Source organism: Lytechinus variegatus, chromosome 17 (assembly GCF_018143015.1).
Source record: "Lytechinus variegatus isolate NC3 chromosome 17, Lvar_3.0, whole genome shotgun sequence".
Classification (NCBI taxonomy): domain Eukaryota; kingdom Metazoa; phylum Echinodermata; class Echinoidea; order Temnopleuroida; family Toxopneustidae; genus Lytechinus; species Lytechinus variegatus.
In genome coordinates, this window is record NC_054756.1 from 7,869,647 (window position 1) to 7,891,689 (window position 22,043).

General features: G+C 38.2%; 1 protein-coding gene across 2 annotated transcripts; it reads right to left on the bottom strand.

The window, feature by feature from the left end:
- Positions 1-847: 847 nt before the first annotated feature.
- LOC121431118 (CDK5 and ABL1 enzyme substrate 2-like) lies at positions 848-16,513 on the bottom strand. Of its 2 annotated transcripts, none has more exons than XM_041628619.1 (10): positions 16,090-16,513; positions 11,591-11,815; positions 11,218-11,304; positions 10,659-10,782; positions 9,733-9,895; positions 7,076-7,203; positions 6,114-6,220; positions 5,001-5,134; positions 2,951-3,018; positions 848-2,078 (listed from the first exon to the last, which is right to left on the bottom strand). In XM_041628619.1, the coding sequence occupies exons 1-10, from the start codon at positions 16,479-16,481 to the stop codon at positions 1,938-1,940; spliced, it is 1,569 nt and encodes a 522-aa protein (XP_041484553.1). In that variant the 5' UTR covers positions 16,482-16,513; the 3' UTR covers positions 848-1,937. The 2 variants fall into 2 exon arrangements, with proteins under 2 accessions (XP_041484553.1, XP_041484552.1); XM_041628618.1 differs by having other exon boundaries at positions 11,591-11,818.
- Between the last annotated feature and the right edge of the window lie 5,530 nt (positions 16,514-22,043).

Sequence of the window (22,043 nt, forward strand, 5' to 3'; positions counted from 1 at the left end):
CGGAAAATTCAGGAAATTTCCTTTAATTTGATGTATGATTTTGCTTTGATCCAGCCGGGGGGATTAAAGTCAAGAAATAAGGCTCTTTTTGGCTTCTGGCCGCTCACCTATAAGCACATACCTAATTTTATACCGAACTGAAAATAATATAAGCTGAATATATTTTGCATGTCTAGTGACTGTGCAGTATCGTAATTTGTCTTATCTTGGTACTGGGTATCTATCTACAAGTGATATACTGCAAAGAATAGGGTCTTACCAAACTGGAATGGATGTCATCTTTAACTCATTCTTGAAGTTTGAAAAGGATGGGTTTTCAATTTTGAAAGAAATCAAGATAGATGCTATAATTACATCTAATGATATTCTCAACATGCTGTTACTCACATTCCATCACCTTTAAAAGACTAACTACAATTTTGGGGAGCACAACTATATTCAAATACTGAATACTGACCATGTTTATCTTATTTCATCTATCTGGTAAATACAGAATAGACTTCAATATATTTGCTAATAATTACCCTTCAAGAGTGTTTGTGCAGTACAAAACAACATTACATGTACTTTGGTAATGTTCATAATAATAGTAATATTCCGCATTTATATATCGCTTAATACATCGAAACAGCGTCTCTAAGCACTTTACAGACATATTATTACACCGGTCATCAGATCCTTGCATGCCCACATACAATGTATGCACCTTCTCCACTTCCTGGGGAGTATTCCAACAAGAGTTCCAAGACTCAATTGCTAGGCATACTACATATAGGCTTTCATATCCTACCGGGTACCCATTTAACACCTGGATGGAGAGTGGCAAAGTGTGGATTAACGCCTTGCCAAAGGACGCTAGGCCATGGTGGTATTCTAACACACGACCCTCTGATTTCAAGGCGAGAGTCAGAACCGCTACACCACAACGCTTAGGCATATTGCTGTATATGAAACTATAAAGATATCATGCACATACTGCATAAAGGTCTCTGAATTATATACTACAACTATGGATACTTCATTGCTAACAAATAATGCTGATCAGATTTTGCATACAACAATGTTAATGAGCTGGCCAGAGGGTACAAATGTAATATATCAGCCATGATTTATATATTTTGTACAGGCATATCCACTTTATAGTCTTGTACTGTTTGGTCTGATTGTGGATAATTTTGGCACTGGTATGGCTAACCCCGATTGGTCTAAAACTCGAAATGGTCTAATTGCCATTTGGTCCAATAATCAATTGGTCTAATATCAACATGGGCTAGTCAAAAGGTGCTACTGTCATCTTGTCAACATGAACCATAACATTTCATATTTTGACATGTCGTGCCAACAAAATTTTATAAGCTAGACTCAGAAACTGTATGTTGGACCAGGGTAACATTTCATAACACCTTGATGCCTGGCTACAAGAACAACTGGGGCCCGTAACACAAAGCTTAGCAATGATATAAAAATGAATGTAGAAAATCTTTTGATGATTGATTGCATCGACAGCAATCGTACGATTAACCACTAATTTTTGCATTACGAGACCCCGTTGACCTTTACTTGGTTGCTAAATCAGATTATCAGTCTTACTGAATCCCATCAGCTACAGCTAAAATCTGAACGGAACTGTATACTGGGGCCCCGTCTTACAAAGAGCTATGATTGATCCAATCAACATCAACTGTATGGATATCTATTGATGTCTTAATCTTTTTCTACAAAAAATTTGCCCAATATCCTTTGTACACAAAGAGAAGTACACTGAAATTAAAAAAAAGTCAATGAATGTATGATTTTATAGCATATTTAGACAACATTTTGAGCGAACGTCCATTTTAAATGTTGATGTTGCTGGCTTTCCATAGTTATGGTTGATCAGATCAATCGCAACTCTTTGTAAGACGGGGCCTGTGTAGCTGTGTTGGTGACTTGCGATGTCATGATTGTTGAATGATGCGTTTGTAGTGGGGCATGACTTCGTGTTCAGGGACATGGAGTGAGAACTCCAGGGCGACCAGGATCGGGAACTCAAAGGCAATGAGGGTCTTACGGCTCTCCCGGAACACAGACTCGATTTCCTGAAAAATAGAAAAGAACCTCACATTATGGTAGGTGAAATTATGCAAGGGTCACATTCATCCTCATTGGATCCTGAAGGGGGACAAACACGCACCACCCGCACATAGCACTCTGCATATACTGCACCAAGAATACCACCACAGGATCACCACTTCACCTGAAGCACTGGCAGCACCTTACACAGCACAACCCTCTCCAAGTGGGTGTTCATGAACCTTGTAAGCACTGACTAAATTTTCAGTGATGACCATTTCAGTGAAATCCTAGGTTTTAATTGGCTGAGGCACTGGCCTCTGACTGTTACTGTGGTAACTGTCGGAGAAAGACAACTTGTCAGTGCTGACAACTTTCATGAAACGATCCCCTGGATAGTATGTACTCTTTTTTGGGAGAGTACTACTTCTTCAAGGTTCAAGGTTCTCGCTTTTCACTGTTTTGCAATTTGTCGTGTATATATGTTTTTCTAATTAATTCAATTATTCTGGGTTTTTTTTTAGTAATGAACATTTTGCAGAGTTTGATATAAATAGAAGATATTGAACATTCAAGCCATCATAGAAACAAACAACAGATTTTTGTTCAAATTCATAAAGAAAATTTTGTTTTTATTGTATACCGGTATACTTTGGCTGCGTATCATCCAGTATGATATTGGAAAGTTTGTAAATTATGGTAAATATAAAATGAGCATTTATCTAGACATGCTTTTTCAATCACTCTTTAATAGATGAACTGCTTTTTAACAGTAAGGGACAAGATGATGGGAGTATCATGGATGTACCTCATGAGCCAAATTTAGAGAGATTTCAATTAGAACAACCAATTTTTAATGTATAATAAACAATATGTGAAAGGATGTATAGAAACCTACCTTGATCAGGTTTTGCAGATCAGCTCCTTTCACATCGTTCAATTTGGCTGCAAGCAGTAGGGCAGTACCTGATGAAAAAGACCAAATCAGTGTAATTAAAATTATTTATATCAGCATATTCATTTCAAAAAGCATAAAATGAAAACATCCAAATCAGGCCGAAAGTGGCCCTTTTAAAAAATATCTGTTTTTGTGAACGTAGGGAGTGAAGTGACCAGTCTCGCACCTAATGGCCAAGGGTCCAGGGGCAACGCCCCAGAGGGGGTCTCCAGACTCCCTTTTTAATTAGAAAAAAATTATTTCAAGAATTCAATTTAGTTTTGGCCAAGGCATATTTTGTAATGAAATAACTGTGTAGTAACATCTGACTGAACCAAAAAAATCAAACATTTATCCATTTTATCAAGAGAAAAAAAACAGGCAAACATTGACAATCTTATTCATGTAATTTCATCACACAGTGGTTTCTAATTGAGGACAAGGTAATATCATAACCTTGTAGTTGTACATTGGATAAGTGAGCTAGATCTACCTACATAGATCTAGTCTAAACTAAATCTAATTGATAATCGATACATGTTTTTATTATCTAGATCTAGATTATGATTTTTATTTAGATTTGGCCAAGTGCTGCTTGATCATGCTCCTGCCACCATTCGTGTACTTGACTTCCTTATTACATACTACGTACAGTAAGCTTTACTGGGTTCCTCAATTTTCCGTATGCACTCACTTGCGACCCTTCCATCCACTGATTTTTCAACCCACTTCCAAGTCCATTTTTCATGAACTGAAGCGTTGATCCCTTACACCCTCGCCTCTTCACCTCGATCAAGAAATCTCTGATGAAAAGCCATAATTTTTCACAAACTTTGCTTGTTTTTTTGCTCGCACGGAAGAACTCCCATATTGACAAATCACTGTAATCACGCCGAGCGCTAACCCAGGGATCCGATCCCGGAGCTCCCGCCTACTTCGCAGGCCGGAGTTCCCTGGGTTATCCAAGCGCCTGCATGCATGAATTGAATGCAGCCATTGCACACGCATCGAGTGCACACTGTTTCCTCCACTGCAATGCGTGAACGGTCTGGTAAAATGGCAGCGCCCATGATCAATACCGAGTCCGACCTTGTGCGATAAGCTTCAAATAGCCGTTGAAGAATCAAGTTTTCGAATGCATGACGGCAATTTTCATAAAAAAAAGTAACGACAGCAAGTTGCCAGAACTTATAACTTTGTGTGAATTTAGGCACAATGTGCCCTTCATTTTCTAGTAATTTTTGCGAATAAGGCATTGAAAATAGACACCCTAACCCCCTTAGTTTTATACCAGATGTACATTGATCTCAGAGACCACCTATGTTAGTGAAAAAATATTGGGGAATTCTCAGTCCTGATCCAAATGTCAGATATAGCTAAAATCTCATCTCTATACAGGTGTCACAAGAAAGTATATGTAAATGCAATCATTGCAAATGTAGAAAAAAATCAATAGAAAAAAGAAATAGAAGTGTTGGAGCCTCATTTAAAATTTTACAGATGATTTGTGAATTCATGCACAAATCAATTTGATTAATCCTTAGAAAAAATGAATGTTAGTAATTCTTGAACAATTACAATTTACTATGTAATTTTGTAGATTATGTAGTGCGTGATGTGCACCCCCAATTTCTGTTGCACTCATCATGATTGGGGGGGGGGGGCATGATGATCAAATAAGCCCCCCCCCCTCACAGGCTTATCAAAATAAAAGAAGTTCTGGCTATATAGGGGAAAATCAATCCTAAATTGAGAACACACACCAATTTGTTTAATTATGACTTTCATCCAGTTATAATTTTCAATCTAATCTTATGGTAGTGTTAGCATTCATAGTGCAGAGGACGAGGAGTTAAAATATCTGATGATGTGGAGAGCATTTCATTAAGTTAGATATTTCAATTGACTAATTTGATTTAAGCCAATCGGGTGCAAGGATTTGCAGTAGCTTATAACACCTCTCATTGAGAATCACTGACAAAACTTTCATGAAACCCTCTCCTATCCTCACCTGAGCACGATTTCCGATTCTCCTTATTGATCTTCCGATGCATAACAAGCTTCTCAAAATAGACGTAGCTGACAGCTAAGATCCATGGATCAAGCGAGCAGTTGTCTGAAACCTTCTTCATCTCACGTTTTAAACTGGCAAGAAAGAAAGATATAATACACATAGGTGACGGCTAAGATCCGAGAACTGATTGACCCCTAGGCTGAAACTTGGGTTTAACTTAGACCATGGTCGAGCTCTGTGCTAATATCATGGAAAGCCAAACATGTCAAAATTTGTTCACATGGTATGTTTCTTATGTCTAAGTATGTGCTCTTTCCTAATTCTTTAATGGTGAAGACAATTATCTTATTTATCCTTCCTAGACAGTTAAGAATGATTTGAGGGTCAAATGAGCTGACACTATGAACCCCTACTATTAGAGATTTATGTCACTACTGGCTATCCATAGTTAAACCACAACCTTAGACCAGAGTTTTAATTACATGTAGACCTAACTTCAGAATACAGGCCCATAAGTTTGTCTCCCTTGAAAGTAGTATTCAGTAAAACATGTACAGACCTTATGACATCATGATCTCATAGCGCCCTCCCTCAGAGGATATAGGAATGCACATAAACAGAGTTGATAAGAGCTCCAGATCATCATCACCATGCAAGGCAATGGCTTTAGCCTCTAAGATGGCAATGCGATGATGTTGATGTATAAGGTCCATTACAGGAACCTGGGGCTTGTATCATAAAGCTCAGCAACCAATATAGTACAATTTTCCATGATGTTCATAAAACACTTTTCATGTTTCCCCTAAGTGGTCATTATAGAGTACCGAAGTGATGACGTCACAAAAACTTTTTTGGCATTTCAGCATTTTTGATACCATATTTTGGTAGAGCATGATGAAATATTCACCACTACCAATATTGGGTGAGAATCGGTCCATGGGGGGCTGAGATATGACCTCATCAGCCCCACTGAGGTCAATGTATTATTGGCCTGGTTCTAAAAGTTAGGAAAAAAATGCCGAAACGCAAAATTGGAAAACTGATGATGTCACTTCGGAACTCTATAGAAAGGTTTGACTGTAATATCCTACAACACTAAAAACCTCTTACCTTCGTAGTTTACTCAGACTCAGATCTATGTTTGGAAATCGTTCTTTGAATTTATTGTTCAGTTCCTTCTTCAACTCTGATGGTTTGGTGTAATCCACAACAGATACCTGGAAAGTAGATGAAAATAAATATAACAGGTACGGCTGATTTGAACTTTACCAATAACGATGACAATGCATGGCAAAACAGCCGAATGAAAACTGCAATTTTCATATCATTATTATTATTATTACTATTTGTTTGGCGTCTCCTGTTCCTGGGAGGCAAAAAGCGAACTAAATCACCAAGACCCGCAGGTTTATCCTCCCGATATAACTGACTGGAGGGAGTGCAGGTGGACCACTACACCGAGGTTTCCCCCTACTCTCTTTACGAATAGTGCAGTGGGTTCTTAACGTGCAAAGGTGGTGGCTCTCCTCTACACTGGGCCTCTATTTAACGTCCTATCCGAGGGACGGAGTATTTTCCACTGTAACATAGCCTGCATCTATGAAACATGGGAGAGACGTTTACACACAACGCACTGGCTTCAGTCATCCTCCCGGCGTGGACTCGAACCCACGATCTTTGGTTCGACGGGCAGACGCGTTACCGATTGAGCTAACTTTGCTTACAAGGATATTCAATAAATTGAGAAAAAAAATCACATTGCTTTAAACATTTTCTTTTACACTTTTGGAACATTGGACACTAGTTGGAGACCCAGCTGATTCAAATATTTGAGTTTTGTCATTCATGCACTGAAAGGGTAATACATGTATGTTTCCAATATTGACAATGAAAAGCAATCAGTGTGATCCTCTTCAACACTGGGTGGAACAGAGATTTAGGACGGGTGGCAAAAACATTTAGAATCTGTTTCAAAGCCCATTTTCAGTTTTGGTAACCCCCCCCCCCTCCCGCTTTACATGCATGCCATTATTCCATTTCATTAAACTGAAAATAAATGAAAGATGACTCACCATATACGATGAAAAAGTAAGAAGTTTGCGATGCTTTCCAAGACTGAGTTCCGGATCGTCAAGTTCAACAGGGTCGTAGATTCGTTGAGCGAGGGATGGGTGATCAGTTGTGTGACCATCGACTTCAACTGTATGAAAAGGAATAGGGGGTGTTAAATGATCTCATCAGACCTGCCAACCTCTGGGAATGAAAAAGTGTATTATGTGATAAAAAAAAAGGTGTATTTTACCCCAAAAAAGTGTATTTCATAATAAAATGCATGGCGTACTCACTCATCGCAGCACTCAAGCTGCAGGCAAGCTAAAATGTGCACTGCTCTTGCAGATGAAAAAAAATAATTTAAGCATGTTTATATCTCACCCTGGTTTTAACAAAACAATTGAAAAAAAAACCAAGTTACCTGAAATGACATTGATCTAATAACCATATTTGTGTTAGTTTTATGATGAAATAGAGACATATAGAGATGATTATTCTCAATAAATTACGATTTTGTATAAAAAAAAGTATTTTTCACGAGAAAAACGTACTGCCGTATTTTGGTTTAAAAATGAACTAAATACGCCAAAAACGTACTGGTTGGCAGGTCTGTCTTATGAATGATTGGAATCAAACTCGACATGGAGATTTGTTGAGCAAGGAATGGATGACATCAGATATATCAAAGGGAATAAGCGGATGTTTAATGAGACTGTTGGTAAACATATGAACAATCTTCTTCCGATTTGATTCGAGTCAAGTTCAACTGAGTCCTAAACTTGTTGAGCAAGGGAAGGATGATTAGTAGTGTGACCATCGACCTCAACTGTATCAAAGGGAAGAAAGGGGAGTTTCATAAAGTTGTTCTTCAAGTTATGAATGATTAGAATCAAGCTCTACTGGGGTATACATGCAGATTTCTTGAGCGAGGGAAGCATGATCAGCAGCGTGACCATCGACCTCAACTGTATCAAAGGAAAGAAAGGGGTGCTTCATATAGCTCTTCTCAAAGTCATTGATGATCTTATAAATGATTAGAATGAAGCTCGGCTGGGATATACAGAAGAAATATGTTGAGCAAGGGATGGATGATTAGCAGTGACCATCGACCTAAACTATATCAAATATATCAAGCGGAGGTTTCATGAAACTTTGTCAAACTATGAACAATCTTCTTATGATTTTATTTGAGTCAAGTTCAACCGAGTCCTAAACTTAATGAGCAAAGGAAGGATGATTCCTAGTGTGACCATCGTCTTCAACTACATCAGAGATGTCAAGCAGGAGTTTTGTAAAACTGTTTTTAAAGCAATGAGCAATCTTCTTAAGTTATACTTAAGAAAACAAACACTGTAAATAAAAACAAGTGGAATGCCTCTGGCCGTCTCACCTGCATCACGCGGTTCAATATAGCAGCAGTGCTCACTTTGAATACTACTCTAACTCGCACAAGATGTTCAGTGTTACATGGTTACTCTTATTTCCCTTTTTTATGAACTAGACCAATAAACTTACAGAGATATGATGGTTATTCAACAAAAAACCCCAACATGGCCAAAGTTCATTGACCGTACATGACCTTTGACCTTGATCATGTGACCTGAAACTCGAACAGGATGTTCAGTGATACTTGATTACTCTTATGTACAAGTTTCATGAATCAGATCCATAAACTTTCAAAGTTATGATGGTAATTCAACAGATACACCCAATTCGGACAAAGTTCATTGACCTTTGACCTTGGTCATGTGACCTGAAACGCGCACAGGATGTTCAGTGATACTTGATTACTCTAATGTCCAAGTTTAATGAACTAGACCAATAAACTTTCAAAGTTATGATGGTAATTCAACAGATACCCCCGATTCGGCCAAAGTTCATTGACCCTAAATGACCTTAATCATGAGACCTGAAACTTGTACAAAATTTTCAGTGATGCTTGATTACTATTATGTCCAAGTTTCATGAATCAGATCCATAAACTTTCAAAGTTATGATGGGAATTCAACAGATATCCCCAATTCGGCCAAAGTTCATTGACCCTAAATGACCTTTGACCTTGGTCATGTGACGTGAAACTCATGCAGGATGTTCAGTGATACTTGATTAACCTTATGTCCAAGTTTCATGAACTAGGTCCATATATTTTCTAAGTTATGATGACATTTCAAAAACTTAACCTCAGGTTAAGATTTCGATGTTGATTCCTCCAACATGGTCTAAGTTCATTGACCCTAAATGACCTTTGACCTAGGTCATGTGACATGAAACTCTAATAGGATGTTCAGTAATACTTGATTAACCTTATGGCCAAGTTTTATTAACTAGGTCCATATACTTTCTAAGTTATGACGTCATTTCAAAAACTTAACCTCAGGTGAAGATTTGATGTTGACGCCGCCGCCGTCGGAAAAGCGGCGCCTATAGTCTCACTTTGCTTCGCAGGTGAGACAAAAACAAGTAGCTGAGTTCGCTTTGTTGAATTGATTACAATATCAATTGTTTAAAAGGAATTTCGGAGTTTATTCTATAAAAACCCAGCAGCATGAGCACATGAATGCATTGTTCACCATATATTTTTGTTAAGATTGGAAGAAAAATTTGTAAATGCAATTAGGAAATTTTTACTAAATGGACAAAAACCTCTGAAACATGAAGAATGAGCGTGAATTCTTACTTTTGTCCCACTGGAGCGGTGAGACATTGGTGAGGGTCATCTTGCGTATCGCAGGAGAGTGAGGGGAGGCCGAGGAGAGTTGTTCACGCTCCTGGAGGTGCCTTCGATACAGGATCAAACTGATCTCTCTGTTGGGCACCAAGAAGTGACTGAATGATACAACCTGTTAGGATATAACATAGGATAACATAATTGGTATTATCATCATTGTGGTTTTTATCATTTTGAGGGAAGCAAACAAGGAATTTCAGACATAATGGCCAGGATCCACTAAGGTTTTTTTTAAAACCATCAGATAAACTCCTGTATAATTTACGCTGTTTACTGCATATGTTTAAAATATGTCCAATGGTAATGCATGCTTTTGTCACAGTGTGCTATTTAAAATTCATGCTTGTTGCCATGGTTGAGCATGCTATGTTATTAAGTTAAAGTTAGTTATAAAAACACCAAATGGTTACTCAGTTTGGATATTGTGGGAGTTGTGACATGAACCTGTTTTGCAAACTAGGTGAGGAACTTTAAAACAACTTGATGTAAATAAGTCAGAGGTTCAAGCCCTTGTAACTTCTTCCGGATGTTGACATTGAGGTCGGTCCAAAATGTAGATATTAATCATAAATATATCTGATTGACACATGTCTGTACAAACCACAAAACTAAACCGGTTCCTTGACATTTGCTCAGGCAACAATTGCTATGATGGAGAACCTGCACATTAAGCGAAACATAAAACATAACCTCCAAAACTAAATAAACCCTAATAATATTTACATTATTCTGAACCCAAAACTCTATTGCAATCCTAACTCAAACCCTACACCTTCTAAGATATTAAGACCGGAGCAATTGTCGCAGGAGCAAATGTCGTGTCACCAACTAAACCATACACACTTCAAAGTATGGAAATTGTTTGGGATGCTTACAGTCCCTTCATCTCCAAGCTCCACACCATCCAACTTGGCCAGGAAATCATCGCTTCTGACTGTCAGAGGTTTACTCCCGGACGTCCGTCTTGTCCTTGCAAAAGAGCCTGCTTCTGATTCCTTCCTGTGGTCATTAATTGATCTACGCCTCAACAGTTGAGAGGTAATTTATTCAAGTATTGCAGCCAGAAGGGCGGGAATGCCAGTGAATTAACAAAAAAAAATACATGTATGAGGCATACTGTCAAGAATCAGAGTTGCCCCCTTCCCGCAGGAGGCAATGCGAATCATCATATTTCACCAGACAAAAAAAGGGGATTGCATAAAATCTCCTATAAAGAGTCACATACATGTAGTGGGATTCATGGGCAGTACTTAAGCAGCACTAACTACTAACAAATGGCCTCAACTGTACATGGAGGGTAATTTCAAATGACAATAGCAATTCAGATTTGCAATACTAATTCAAATTTACAATAGTTTTGATTAATTATACAATTTCAATGGTCAATAATAATAATTGCAATTTTTAACAGCAAAACTACAAGCACTTTCTTACCTGTAAATACCAAGTTGACTTCGCCTGGTGTATGGCAAGAGAGAGTACATCACAAAGGGCGAATGGTGTGGTGTAACTAGCAGCATTCTGACGGGAGAGAAACCAGTCATTGACAATAAACAAACAAAATGAGAATGATAATCAAATGATTTGTGGATAAGAAAGTTTAAAGCAAAAGATTCATACAGGTCCAAAATAATTTAATGAGGACCCATATTTTCATTTTATCTGCCTCTACAAATTCAAAGCAAATTTATTTCAAATACAAACAAACATTGATTAACTAGTTAATGGGACCTTTAACCCCACCCCCCCAAAAAAATGAATCACCTGTTCAATAAAAAAATTTAATTTTAATGTAACAATTTATTACCTTTCATTTCTACACATGCGCCGACGGAATGTTTTAGACACAGGTAACTGAAATCCACAGGGAGGGGAGCGCTCTTTCGGAGACTCAACGGAGCACGTCGCTTGTGACGAGGGAAGCATACAAGTCTCTCCCTCGGTTACCAAGGTGAGTGAGCCCGAGAAGTCCGTGGACTGCTGGTGGTGAAAGAGACGCCTCTTGGAGTATTCACTGGATCCTGAGAAGCTACTGCTGAGCAGAAAATTTAAAAAGGGAATTAATATTGAATGCCCTGTCAATTGTTTTGTCAATGCTAGCTTTGCAGATGATTTAAAGGCATAAGAGGGTTAGGTAGCACACCCTATTCCCCACAGACAGAGTACTTACATGTAAGCATCGAGTGAACCCAAACCATTACAAGTCCTATGGGTGTCTTCCATCTGTGTAGGAGGACCCAGAAACGGAAGAGTTTCTTTTGCGACAGCCACCCAAAGTGAAACAAAAAATATTGGGGTGTTAGGGTGGCTGTCGCAATAAGGAACTGTTTCCCGGAGGAAAACGCCACAAAAACAACAAATTTTTCAGTTTAGTTTAAAGAGAAATGCCAGTAGTTGCAGTAAACACTGATTTCATGAGTCTGTAAAACCAGGCTTAATTGTCAGTATATTATCGAGGATCTAGATCTGGTAGTACAGTTACATAAACTGAACTTTGGAGAAATCTTGAAATCTATGCTGAAAAATGTTCACACTGAAGATCACCAACACCGATAGGCACACGTGGGACAGTGTATTAGTATTGCTGGAATAAACACCCGATGGAAGTGACCGAATCCGCGTTTATTTTGCTTATTTCTCAGCAATTACACAATTTCTTCCAGAATCCTTTGGCACATATTTTTTATTCATACAAACAGACACTTGGGTGGTCATTATATTAGATTCTGTAAAATGTCATTTTGAGATCGATACCAGAACTGGAATATATCTTTAATACGTGTGTGCGTGTACGCGCATCACACACAGCTGAGTAAGGTCTATAGATGAATTATTACACCTCATAAACTTGATAAAGATGCTTTATATTGCTTCTTTTTCAGAAGTTAAATGGACTTCATGTGAATTTTAAGTTATTTTCATATTTTACTTACATGTAGATGTTGAAGAGTATTCTTATGGATCATTTAATTTATGACAAATAAATCAACACTTTCATTATGGGCATCAACAGAAAGACAAGACAAATAAAAGTTCTGTCGCGATACCTCATTTGAGTTCAACTAAACTCATTTGTGCCCTCTCCTAACCCGGTGCATTATACCTAACGGTCCTGCACTGTATTACATCCAGATCCAGACCTCTCCTCATTCTTTCAAAATTCATAACGAAATGGCCGATCGAGACTGGGGTAGGAGAGAACTTTTCAGGGTTTTTTGAGGTTCCAGTTTGTGCCTCGATGTCAGGATACTGCCACAGGATAGTCCTCATGAGTTCATCCATATAATCACGGTAAGTGCATGATTTCTGTTTTCACAATTTTGCTAGATATTTTGACCATAATCTACCCTAGTCCTGAGAGTATGGGTAAATACAAGGTGAGCTCCTGGGCATTAGGTGTAGGAAGGTGTAAAAATAAATAAAATCACCACCATTTTCGTGATTTTATTTGGTCAGTCTCTTATGCGTCTAGTATGACAATGGGAAGTGTGTCAAGACTCTGTAGCGACCAAACTAATTTCTTAATTTTTCTGTTTGATTTACCTATTTTTTACCACCCTACGACCAATTCGGGGTGTGGTAAAATTTTATCACAGACCGCGAAACCTAATCACTTTTGGGTCACGTGGGTCTAGTGTCATCCCACCGAGGAAAAATAGTCCTCCCCTTTATTATTTTTTAAAACATGTATTATGATGCAATTGTTGGACATAGATGCATGAATATAATATACATATATATATATATTACACATTAATGTCCATTTAGATTTATATTCACTAGCATATCATATTGTGATGCATTAAAATGTGACGTCATGAATATTTAAATGCGGAGATATATTAGGCAAGGCCCAGTAGCTGGGCAGTGGCATTATCCAGCGCACAACACAGAACGAAGTCGTCGCGGCTTGTTGACTATTTTAAAGGCTGCACATTAGCTTTCGACTGTATTTTTGCAGTTGTTATTTACCAGGGGGTGTTTCACAAAGATTTAAGCATGACTTAAGTCGCACTTAAATGCCGACGCGTACATGATATGCAACGCGCGATCTTATTGATAGATTCGCATTAGTGCACGTCCTCATGACACGATCTGACCAATGCGGTCAAGCCTTTCATACCGTACGCAAGTCGGTATTTAAGTGCGACTCTAAGTCATACTTAAATCTTTGTGAAACACCCCCAGGTATGAATGTTTTACTTTGCTGGAATTTATAGGAATGATCTTGCTACTTGAAAATATGCTTATTTCTATGGAATAGTTCATTTTCGAGCCGGACAAAGTAGTGTTAAAAAACACTTGTTCTACATTTTGGAGTGTGTCGTTATGTATATGCAGTTTATATCTTTTTAATCTTGGAACACACATTAATATTCATTATGTACCCCAAAATAAGCACTTATATGTTTTACAGCTTATTGGATTGACAGTGATGATATTTAATCACCTTGCATTTATTATACGACATGTTTTATCTTTATTCACCAAATGATGGAATGTATAATCATTTACATAAGCCTACTCTTTGTGATCTTTGCTTACAATATTTAGATTAATGCTTAGTCTAAAGTATCAGACCCGGTTTGGTTTTGCGAATTTAATCGTTTCTTTTTTTGAAGTAACGATTTATATGATGAAATACATAGTAGATAACGGATCTATTCCTCTTTTTTTATAGCCGCTGATATAGAGGCTGTTGAGTGTTCATGGCTGCTGACCATGGGCGCAGCTGACCAGGAGACATATATTCCTGGGACCTTATTATACTAGGTAGACAGGAATAACCGTCGTTTCTGGGGATTTATTCAACAATTTCTGACATTTTACTACAATCCCCATTTACCGACGGCAATGTGTCAGTACGAGCCTTCATGTGTAATCTGGTCCGACAATTCGGCGGACGGGTTTTGTCCAGATTTGTTACTTCTTTGTCTAGATTCTAAATGACATTATATTATCTTGGACGAAGGTCCACTATTTTCGTTAGACTCTAATCTTTCTATTGATATCATATACATTTTATAATATTTTGAAAATATACGTTACCGATGAGTTATTCCCCGGGTTATTCCTTATTTTTTGACTTTCTGCCGGAGAGGAAAATATGGCAGCCGTCAACGAGTTGTGCTTTTATCAAGGCTTTCCGATTAAATTTTCGATATCTTGGCCAATCAATGCGAGCGACAAGTTCCGAACGCACGCACATCAATATGTCCAAGCGCAGCGCAAAGCAGCGGCACAAATCGCGATAGGTAGCGACTGGTAAATACGTCTGTAATGATGATGACGTCATCCAAGATGGCAACTTACCTTGACCAACGAAAGGATCGAAGATGACGATGTTTCGATCATCATTTCAAAAGAATTAGCGGTAACTGAGGTCCAAGGTACGATATTTCTGAATTTTAAACATTTTTTCGTAAATATGGATGTGATTTCTTTTTCATAATATGACATTTTATGTACAAAAAACGATCGGAAAATCGGGTTCCCGCTGTTCGATCTAACGTTACTGCTAAAATACGTTGTCTGTACGTACGGGCCTCCAAGCTTTTCAGTCTATGTATTGGTGAGTGAGCCAACGCAGTTCAGCGGAACAACCAAAATACAGAGACTGAAGCTTTTGGTCTATATACTAGGGTGAGTTATTTAATCTAGTGATTTATGCCAGATTCTAACATATGACCACCCGAGTCAGAAATAGTTTGTCTAAACTTTGTCATAATTTCAGGTGTTTTTCCTTTCCGGAAAATTTAGATGACATTTATAATATCATATGATAATTAATGAATACTTTATTACGACAATTTATAATATTATATGATAATGAATACTGTATTACGACAATTTATAATATTATATGATAATAATTTCTATATTGTTTGGTTAAATAACTACGATTGATATTCCATAACAATTTACTTCAATTGAACTGCTTATTTGTACAGAAAGTCTGATAACTGATGATACAATTTGTAACAATTCATGTTATTTTATTCTCATGTTTTCTTTTGTATTCTGTACATTGCAGGGTTTTTCTCTTTTTCATTCTCCTGTTCTGTTTATGATTAATAAACACAACCCAACACATCTGCCTTGGCCCTTGATGAAGAAGTATATGTCAAAAAATATTTTTTTAAAAATCATCATGGAGTCCTCAAAAATAGCCCCACACCATTTTTTGTTTAAAAAAAAACAGAACAAAACATAATTGATTAGATTTAGATATTAGGCCTAGACTTTTTTATAATAAGTCTCTGACTTAGTCTGAACTTCCTGAAGATTTTACTCTGTCATTTTTACCTTGAATGATAAAAGGGTGAATCATGTTTGTAAGAGCTGAATGGAGGACTCTTTTCTCCACCGGACGTTCGCCTACTTCGGCTTCGAGCTCGATTACCCGTGCTGCTATTGGGCGTGTCCACCATAGACCTAGCTTGATTCAACCCGGGCACTGGCCCGGTAGATATTCCTCCAGTTGCTGCGTTCTTCTCGCTGCGAGAACTCTCCAGACATTTGGTCCCCAAATCGGTGCCATTCTCTGCGTCAAATTTATCATTTTCTTTGTTGGATATTTCAGACGTTTCCTTAGAAGGTAGAGTCCCGTCGAGTGAAATGTTAGACAAGAAATTTAGAGCTTCAAGCCTTCTTTTTGCATGTTTTAAATGTGCCTTTTTTCGTGATACGTCAGCCATGTTCTGTTTTTGCTGAGAATATAGATTTATTATGGAACGCTATTCTGAGATTATGGAATACCCCAGGATTTGTATTTGTTAATTCAGATTTTGCCTGGTTCATGCCCGGCCGGGGGTTCAAGTTTATTCAAATCAATAGTCATACATATATTTGCACGGCGCTGAGATTTAGCGCTTAAGCTTAAACATCCCAAGAGTTTTCAGGAAGGTGCTGCGTATGTTATTAACCACAGGTTATAACAGAAAAAGGATCATTAATTCTGCATGATGAGGATCGACACCCCTCGATTGGACCAAGTACCCCCCCCCCATTCAAAAATTGTGACAGGGCCCTGCCACATGGCCATGGTAAGTGGGGGTGCTGGGATGATAAGTATACCCCAAGATTTTTTTTTTTGGGGGGGTACGTGCTGCGTACACTAGCTATAGGCAGCACCACTGGAAATCGCATATAAATCATGCTAAAAAAAATCACCACAAATTTGGAGTTAAAACACTTTTTTCATCATTTATTTATTCATTTTATCTATTTACATGTTTTGTTGCCTGCCAATTTTTCCCGACCCAAAACCAAATTCACCTTCATTCGGAGTAAAAGTGAAGAAGCCTAATTTCATTTTCTATTTTTTTGTTTAGTTGTTGTTGTTTTTTTTTTGTAGAGTCCCCAAACCAGAAGAGCGCTGCTGAGATATCGATAGACCCTGAATAATTTTGTTATCGGATTACTAATATTATTCAAAGCGTTTATGTTAGATGAGTTTTACTCTGTTGATACTAGTTTCAGCCCAGAGTACCCTTTTAAAGTGCACCCTATATACTCATGTTCTGGCGGATCCCGCATGGGGGAGGGGGCACATCTGGCCTGTGCACGGGCCCTTTGATAGACATAATCAATTTTTAGTGTAAATATACCGTTTCTACCAAAGTGTGCCCCCTTCCATTTTGAAAATGATCGAGGACCTTCTTTTTTGCTATAAATTTTTATCGGGAAAATGTGCCCCCCCCCCTGGAAAATCCTGGATCCGCCCATGCCTATACTTAAATGTCTTAAGTTATACGCCCACCGAACATGCATATACAACGAAGCTGCTGCAAGACTGTCGCAAGTTTCAGATCTATCATGGAGGGGCAAAGTTATGCGATTTTGAGAGGAAGCAAAACGACCAAGCATTTACAAAAAATGATAATATCCCTTTAGTATATCATCTATAAAAACTAATCTAGAATGAAGGAAAATCGTCATTTTAAAGCCTGGTTTAACAAAAATGTATGATAGTATGATAAATATGATATCAATTTTATTCTAATAATCTGATTAGGACGAACTTCATATGATTTTTTTACTTTTTTCAAAATCGCTCATTGGGCTTGTTTTTTTTTTTTGGGGGGGTCGTTTTTCTCTATAGATATGTATATGTAAGTGAATACTTCATTTGTGCTATTGATCATGTAACTTTTACTGATTCAATTATTATAGCAAATGACAAGGCCGTTGTGGAAAGCAGTTTAGAAACTGACAATGCCACCCCGTATAAATAAAACTACAAATAAATAAATAAATCTAACAAATAAATGAATAAATAAATAAATAAAACATACATTTCATTTTCTCCTGTCTTCCCAATTTTACGTTTATGCGCTCATGAAAATGTTACTCGGTGAGTCGGGTCTGACACTATCAGGGGCGGATCCAGCTTTCGCCAATAGGGGGGGGGGGGCGAAAAATATTTTCAACAAAATTTTTCTCGTTTGGCCGCTATAATCTGATTTTTTGTTTTTTCAGGGGGTAGTCCAATAAAAAGACTGAAGTTTTAAGTATATAATATTTGTTATTGTTATAAACAAGATAAGGTACCTCATGTGGTCTTAATATATAATGCGAGCGCGAAGCGCGAGCTAAAATTCTTTGATATTTTATGTCCTTAGAGCTGAAGATTCTGAGCAGTTTTTATAATCATGAACAAAGATAAGTATCCAAGTAAACAATGCGAGCGCGAAGCGCGAGCCGAAATTTTATTATACGTGAAAGGGACTCAATTACGGGACTGTTTTTAGTGATTAATGAAGAGGATACAAGTATCACCAATTAAATAGTGAGTGCGAGCTCAAATTTTTGTTATTCCGACCTGAAAACTGGACAGTCTAAGCACGTTTTTATTTAAATAAAGAACAAGCTGTGTGTCAAAAATTAAATGTGAGCGCGAAGCACGAGCTTATTTTTTGATATACTGACATGATAAACAGATAAAGGAGCATTTTGACAAATTTTTGAAAGAATTTCCAAAGAGGATAGGTATCTCACAAATCAAACAATGCGAGCGCGCAGCGCGAGCCTGAAAATTTTGATATAACAATTTGTGTAAATCAAACAAAATAATAAAAGCTTGATGTGCGAGCTAAAACATTGTGAGCAAATTGATATAAGAACTGGATATATTAAGTGTCATTTAACCCTCTTAAATGGGATTCATTACACAGGCAATGCGAGCGCAAAGCGCGAGCGAATTTTTTTTATATAAAGTCTATTTTCCGATTCTTCCCCTCACCCTTTTCTTGTTTCCTTTCGGGGTCGGCCCGGCCGTTACGAGGCTGCATGTAAATTACATATCATGGTTATAATACCTCTTTCTTACCTTTCTATCTGTTTTTCGTAGTTTCTATCAAGTTAAAGAGTACACTTTTTCTGCAGGTTGTCAAAAAATAGGGGGGGGGGGCCGGGGCTGGCTCGGCCCATCCTGGATCCGCGCCTGACTATACCCCCCCCCCCTTACCTCTGCCCCTTGATACTTCGCTGAATGGACTCATAACTACAGGGTGCGGCAGAACATTTTCCGGGGTTTTTTGGGGGTGGGGCAAAGCCAAAATAAGGGCACTTATGTCAAAATATGCATTTTGGTGCAAACGGATATTTCAAACAGGATTATCATCTGCGTGAAGTAGTTGTGTGTTTTGTAGTCATTAAGTTTAGCAAAACATTCTTGAAGTGATTTCTGATAGATAAAATATATATTTATGCTTTAATATTTCCGCTTTCTAGTTAGTTATAGCGATAATTACTGTTAAAAAGGCATCCTTGCGTTTTGCGAGGTGTTGCGAGCGCGAACTTTTGGACATTTCATGTAAAAACACATGAAAATTAAACTTTCCGAGCAGTTCTTGTTATCATCAAAGAGATGTTTATCTACCTAAAAATTGACTGAAATGACCAGAAAAGGAACATGATAATGACTACAATTAGTGACTGATGAACAGAGTACATATCACACCAATCGAATAATGCGAGCGCGAGCTGAAACTTTGTGATATTCCAATCTAAAATCTGGACAATAAGCACTTTTTAAAAGTATCTTAATAAACTGAGACTGAAACGGGCACTTTCCATTTTGGAAAAAATGGCATTTTTCTGATGGGATTTTTTTGAGGGAAGGGGAGGGGGCTAGTATCCCCCTCTGCCCCCGGTTCCGCCGCCCCTGCATAACTATATATCTAAAGGTCAAATGTGCCTTTGACGTTTTTTAGCCTCTCTTGAAGGCGGATTATTCCCCTTTCCATTTGCTTGTCAGATTATCTATCATTTGAGTGTTAAGTGAGCGATATAATCTACCAATGATGTCGTAAAACTAAAGCAATCCGTCTTCATCCTTCAGTGAAAAACTTGACTGAGTGAACCTCATTTTTGGAGAATAGTTTGTCCGAATCTTATAGGTTTTCGTTATATCTCTAAAAAAATAAAAATCCTTGGTCTGCTTTCGGATACTTGTTTTCATTCCATCCCGCTATGATTAGATAATATTAGTTCATAAACCATAAAAAAATGTTTGTTTTTTTACATTTAAGTTAAACCATAACAAATGGAAGTTAGTTTGCTAGGGCCGAATCAATTGTGACAACACAATGCGGAAGGCCTGAATAAACGATTGGAGTCGGCGGGCGCAACAGGTATTTCGCCACGGTGAGGCCAAAACGCAAAATTTGTGAGTCACAGTTTTTGCCGCCAGATGAAGAGAAGATGATCGATGATGAAGAGGAGGTCGGGCGCGTCTCGTTGTGTACACCTCTCATATTCTGAGAATTTCCAGAGAGTATTCATAATGGATTGTATTTAAGACTTATTTAAGGTGGGGAATCTTTTCTGCTTGACAATGCCTTCGCTGAAGTATCCATTTACATTTGTCGTCTCCCTCGCCGTTGTTGGTCTGCTTTTCTTGAGAGATGAACAGGACCAAGAAAGAAGCATCCGTGTGGGTAAGTATGCACTAGCTGTTTACCGGGCAGGGTGGGGTGGGGTCACTGTCAAAATAAGATCAACACCATGCTCCACTGGCTTACAGATAGGGGGAGGCTGGGGTAAGGAAAGACCCTGAGAACGATTATTTTTTACTGGGGGTGCTGATGGGTTTCACTACAAAATGATGGTCATTTTGGTTACATTTTCATATTTTTACACATCTGTCAGAATACCTGGGGGTGCTGCCTATGGTGAATAATGCACGCAGCACACCTAACACCCCCGCTTCCCAGGGCCATGGGGTAAGGACCCCCTCCAGCATGCAACGAAAATAAATAAATGAATAAATAAATAAGTAAATGAATAAATAGATAAATAAACAACAAATCACGACCAAGAAAGAGAGAGAGAGAGATAAAAAAGGTGGAGTATGATATGTATCGCAAAATTACAAAAACCCATGTCTGGCCCCTTATATTTTAGACTCGTTGCCAATGCAACGCTCGTCCATGGATTTGAAAAAGGGCCCTAAACAAGCGATCTTAATTTGATCTCAGATTAAACAGGGGCTGCGGAAGCGGGGGGGGGGGAGGGCTTCAGCCCCCACTTTTTTCCAAAACCATATACAAAAACGTAAAAATTACTATACAATTGTGATTTTTCGCATGGTCAGCCCCCCCCCACTTTGAAAACCATTCCGCGGCCCCTGTTAAAATTAACCATTTTCATGTTCCCCCCACCCTATTAAAGTTAGGTCTCCAATTAAGTGTTGTATCTTCGTGATAGGGTGAAATACGCCACACGCACAAGGACGTTGAAAACTTTCTTTTCACGGGGCATAGAATCAAGGGAAGGGGCCCGGATAGCATGTCAGTCCGACCCCCCCCCCCCCATGTACTTTCAAAACAATTCCACTGCCCTTTCGTCTCCTGTGGCGCGTTTCATTAAAGGACTTGTCGGCCGACGTTTCATCTGAAAAATCTGTTTTATTTCACTTCATTTCATTTATTTTTATTTTATTTCATTTCATTTCAATTATCCGACAGTTATCATAGTAAAGGTGCCTTTGTGCCAATCAAAATCAAGGAAAGATGTCAAATCTGACAACTTGTCGAACAAAAATGTAGATGAAACGCTTCCCAGGTCTTGTCAATTTCATACTTTTTTCGCAACAATGTGATGTGTTTGTATGGAGAAGCGTGCATGATGACAAAAAAATGTTTTCAACAGCCGCTCGGCTAAAGCCTTGCAGACAGTGGCGTGATGAATAAATCAAATTGAGGGGTCAAGATACTGCATATTGGGGGCAATTTGACATTAAAAAAATATATAAT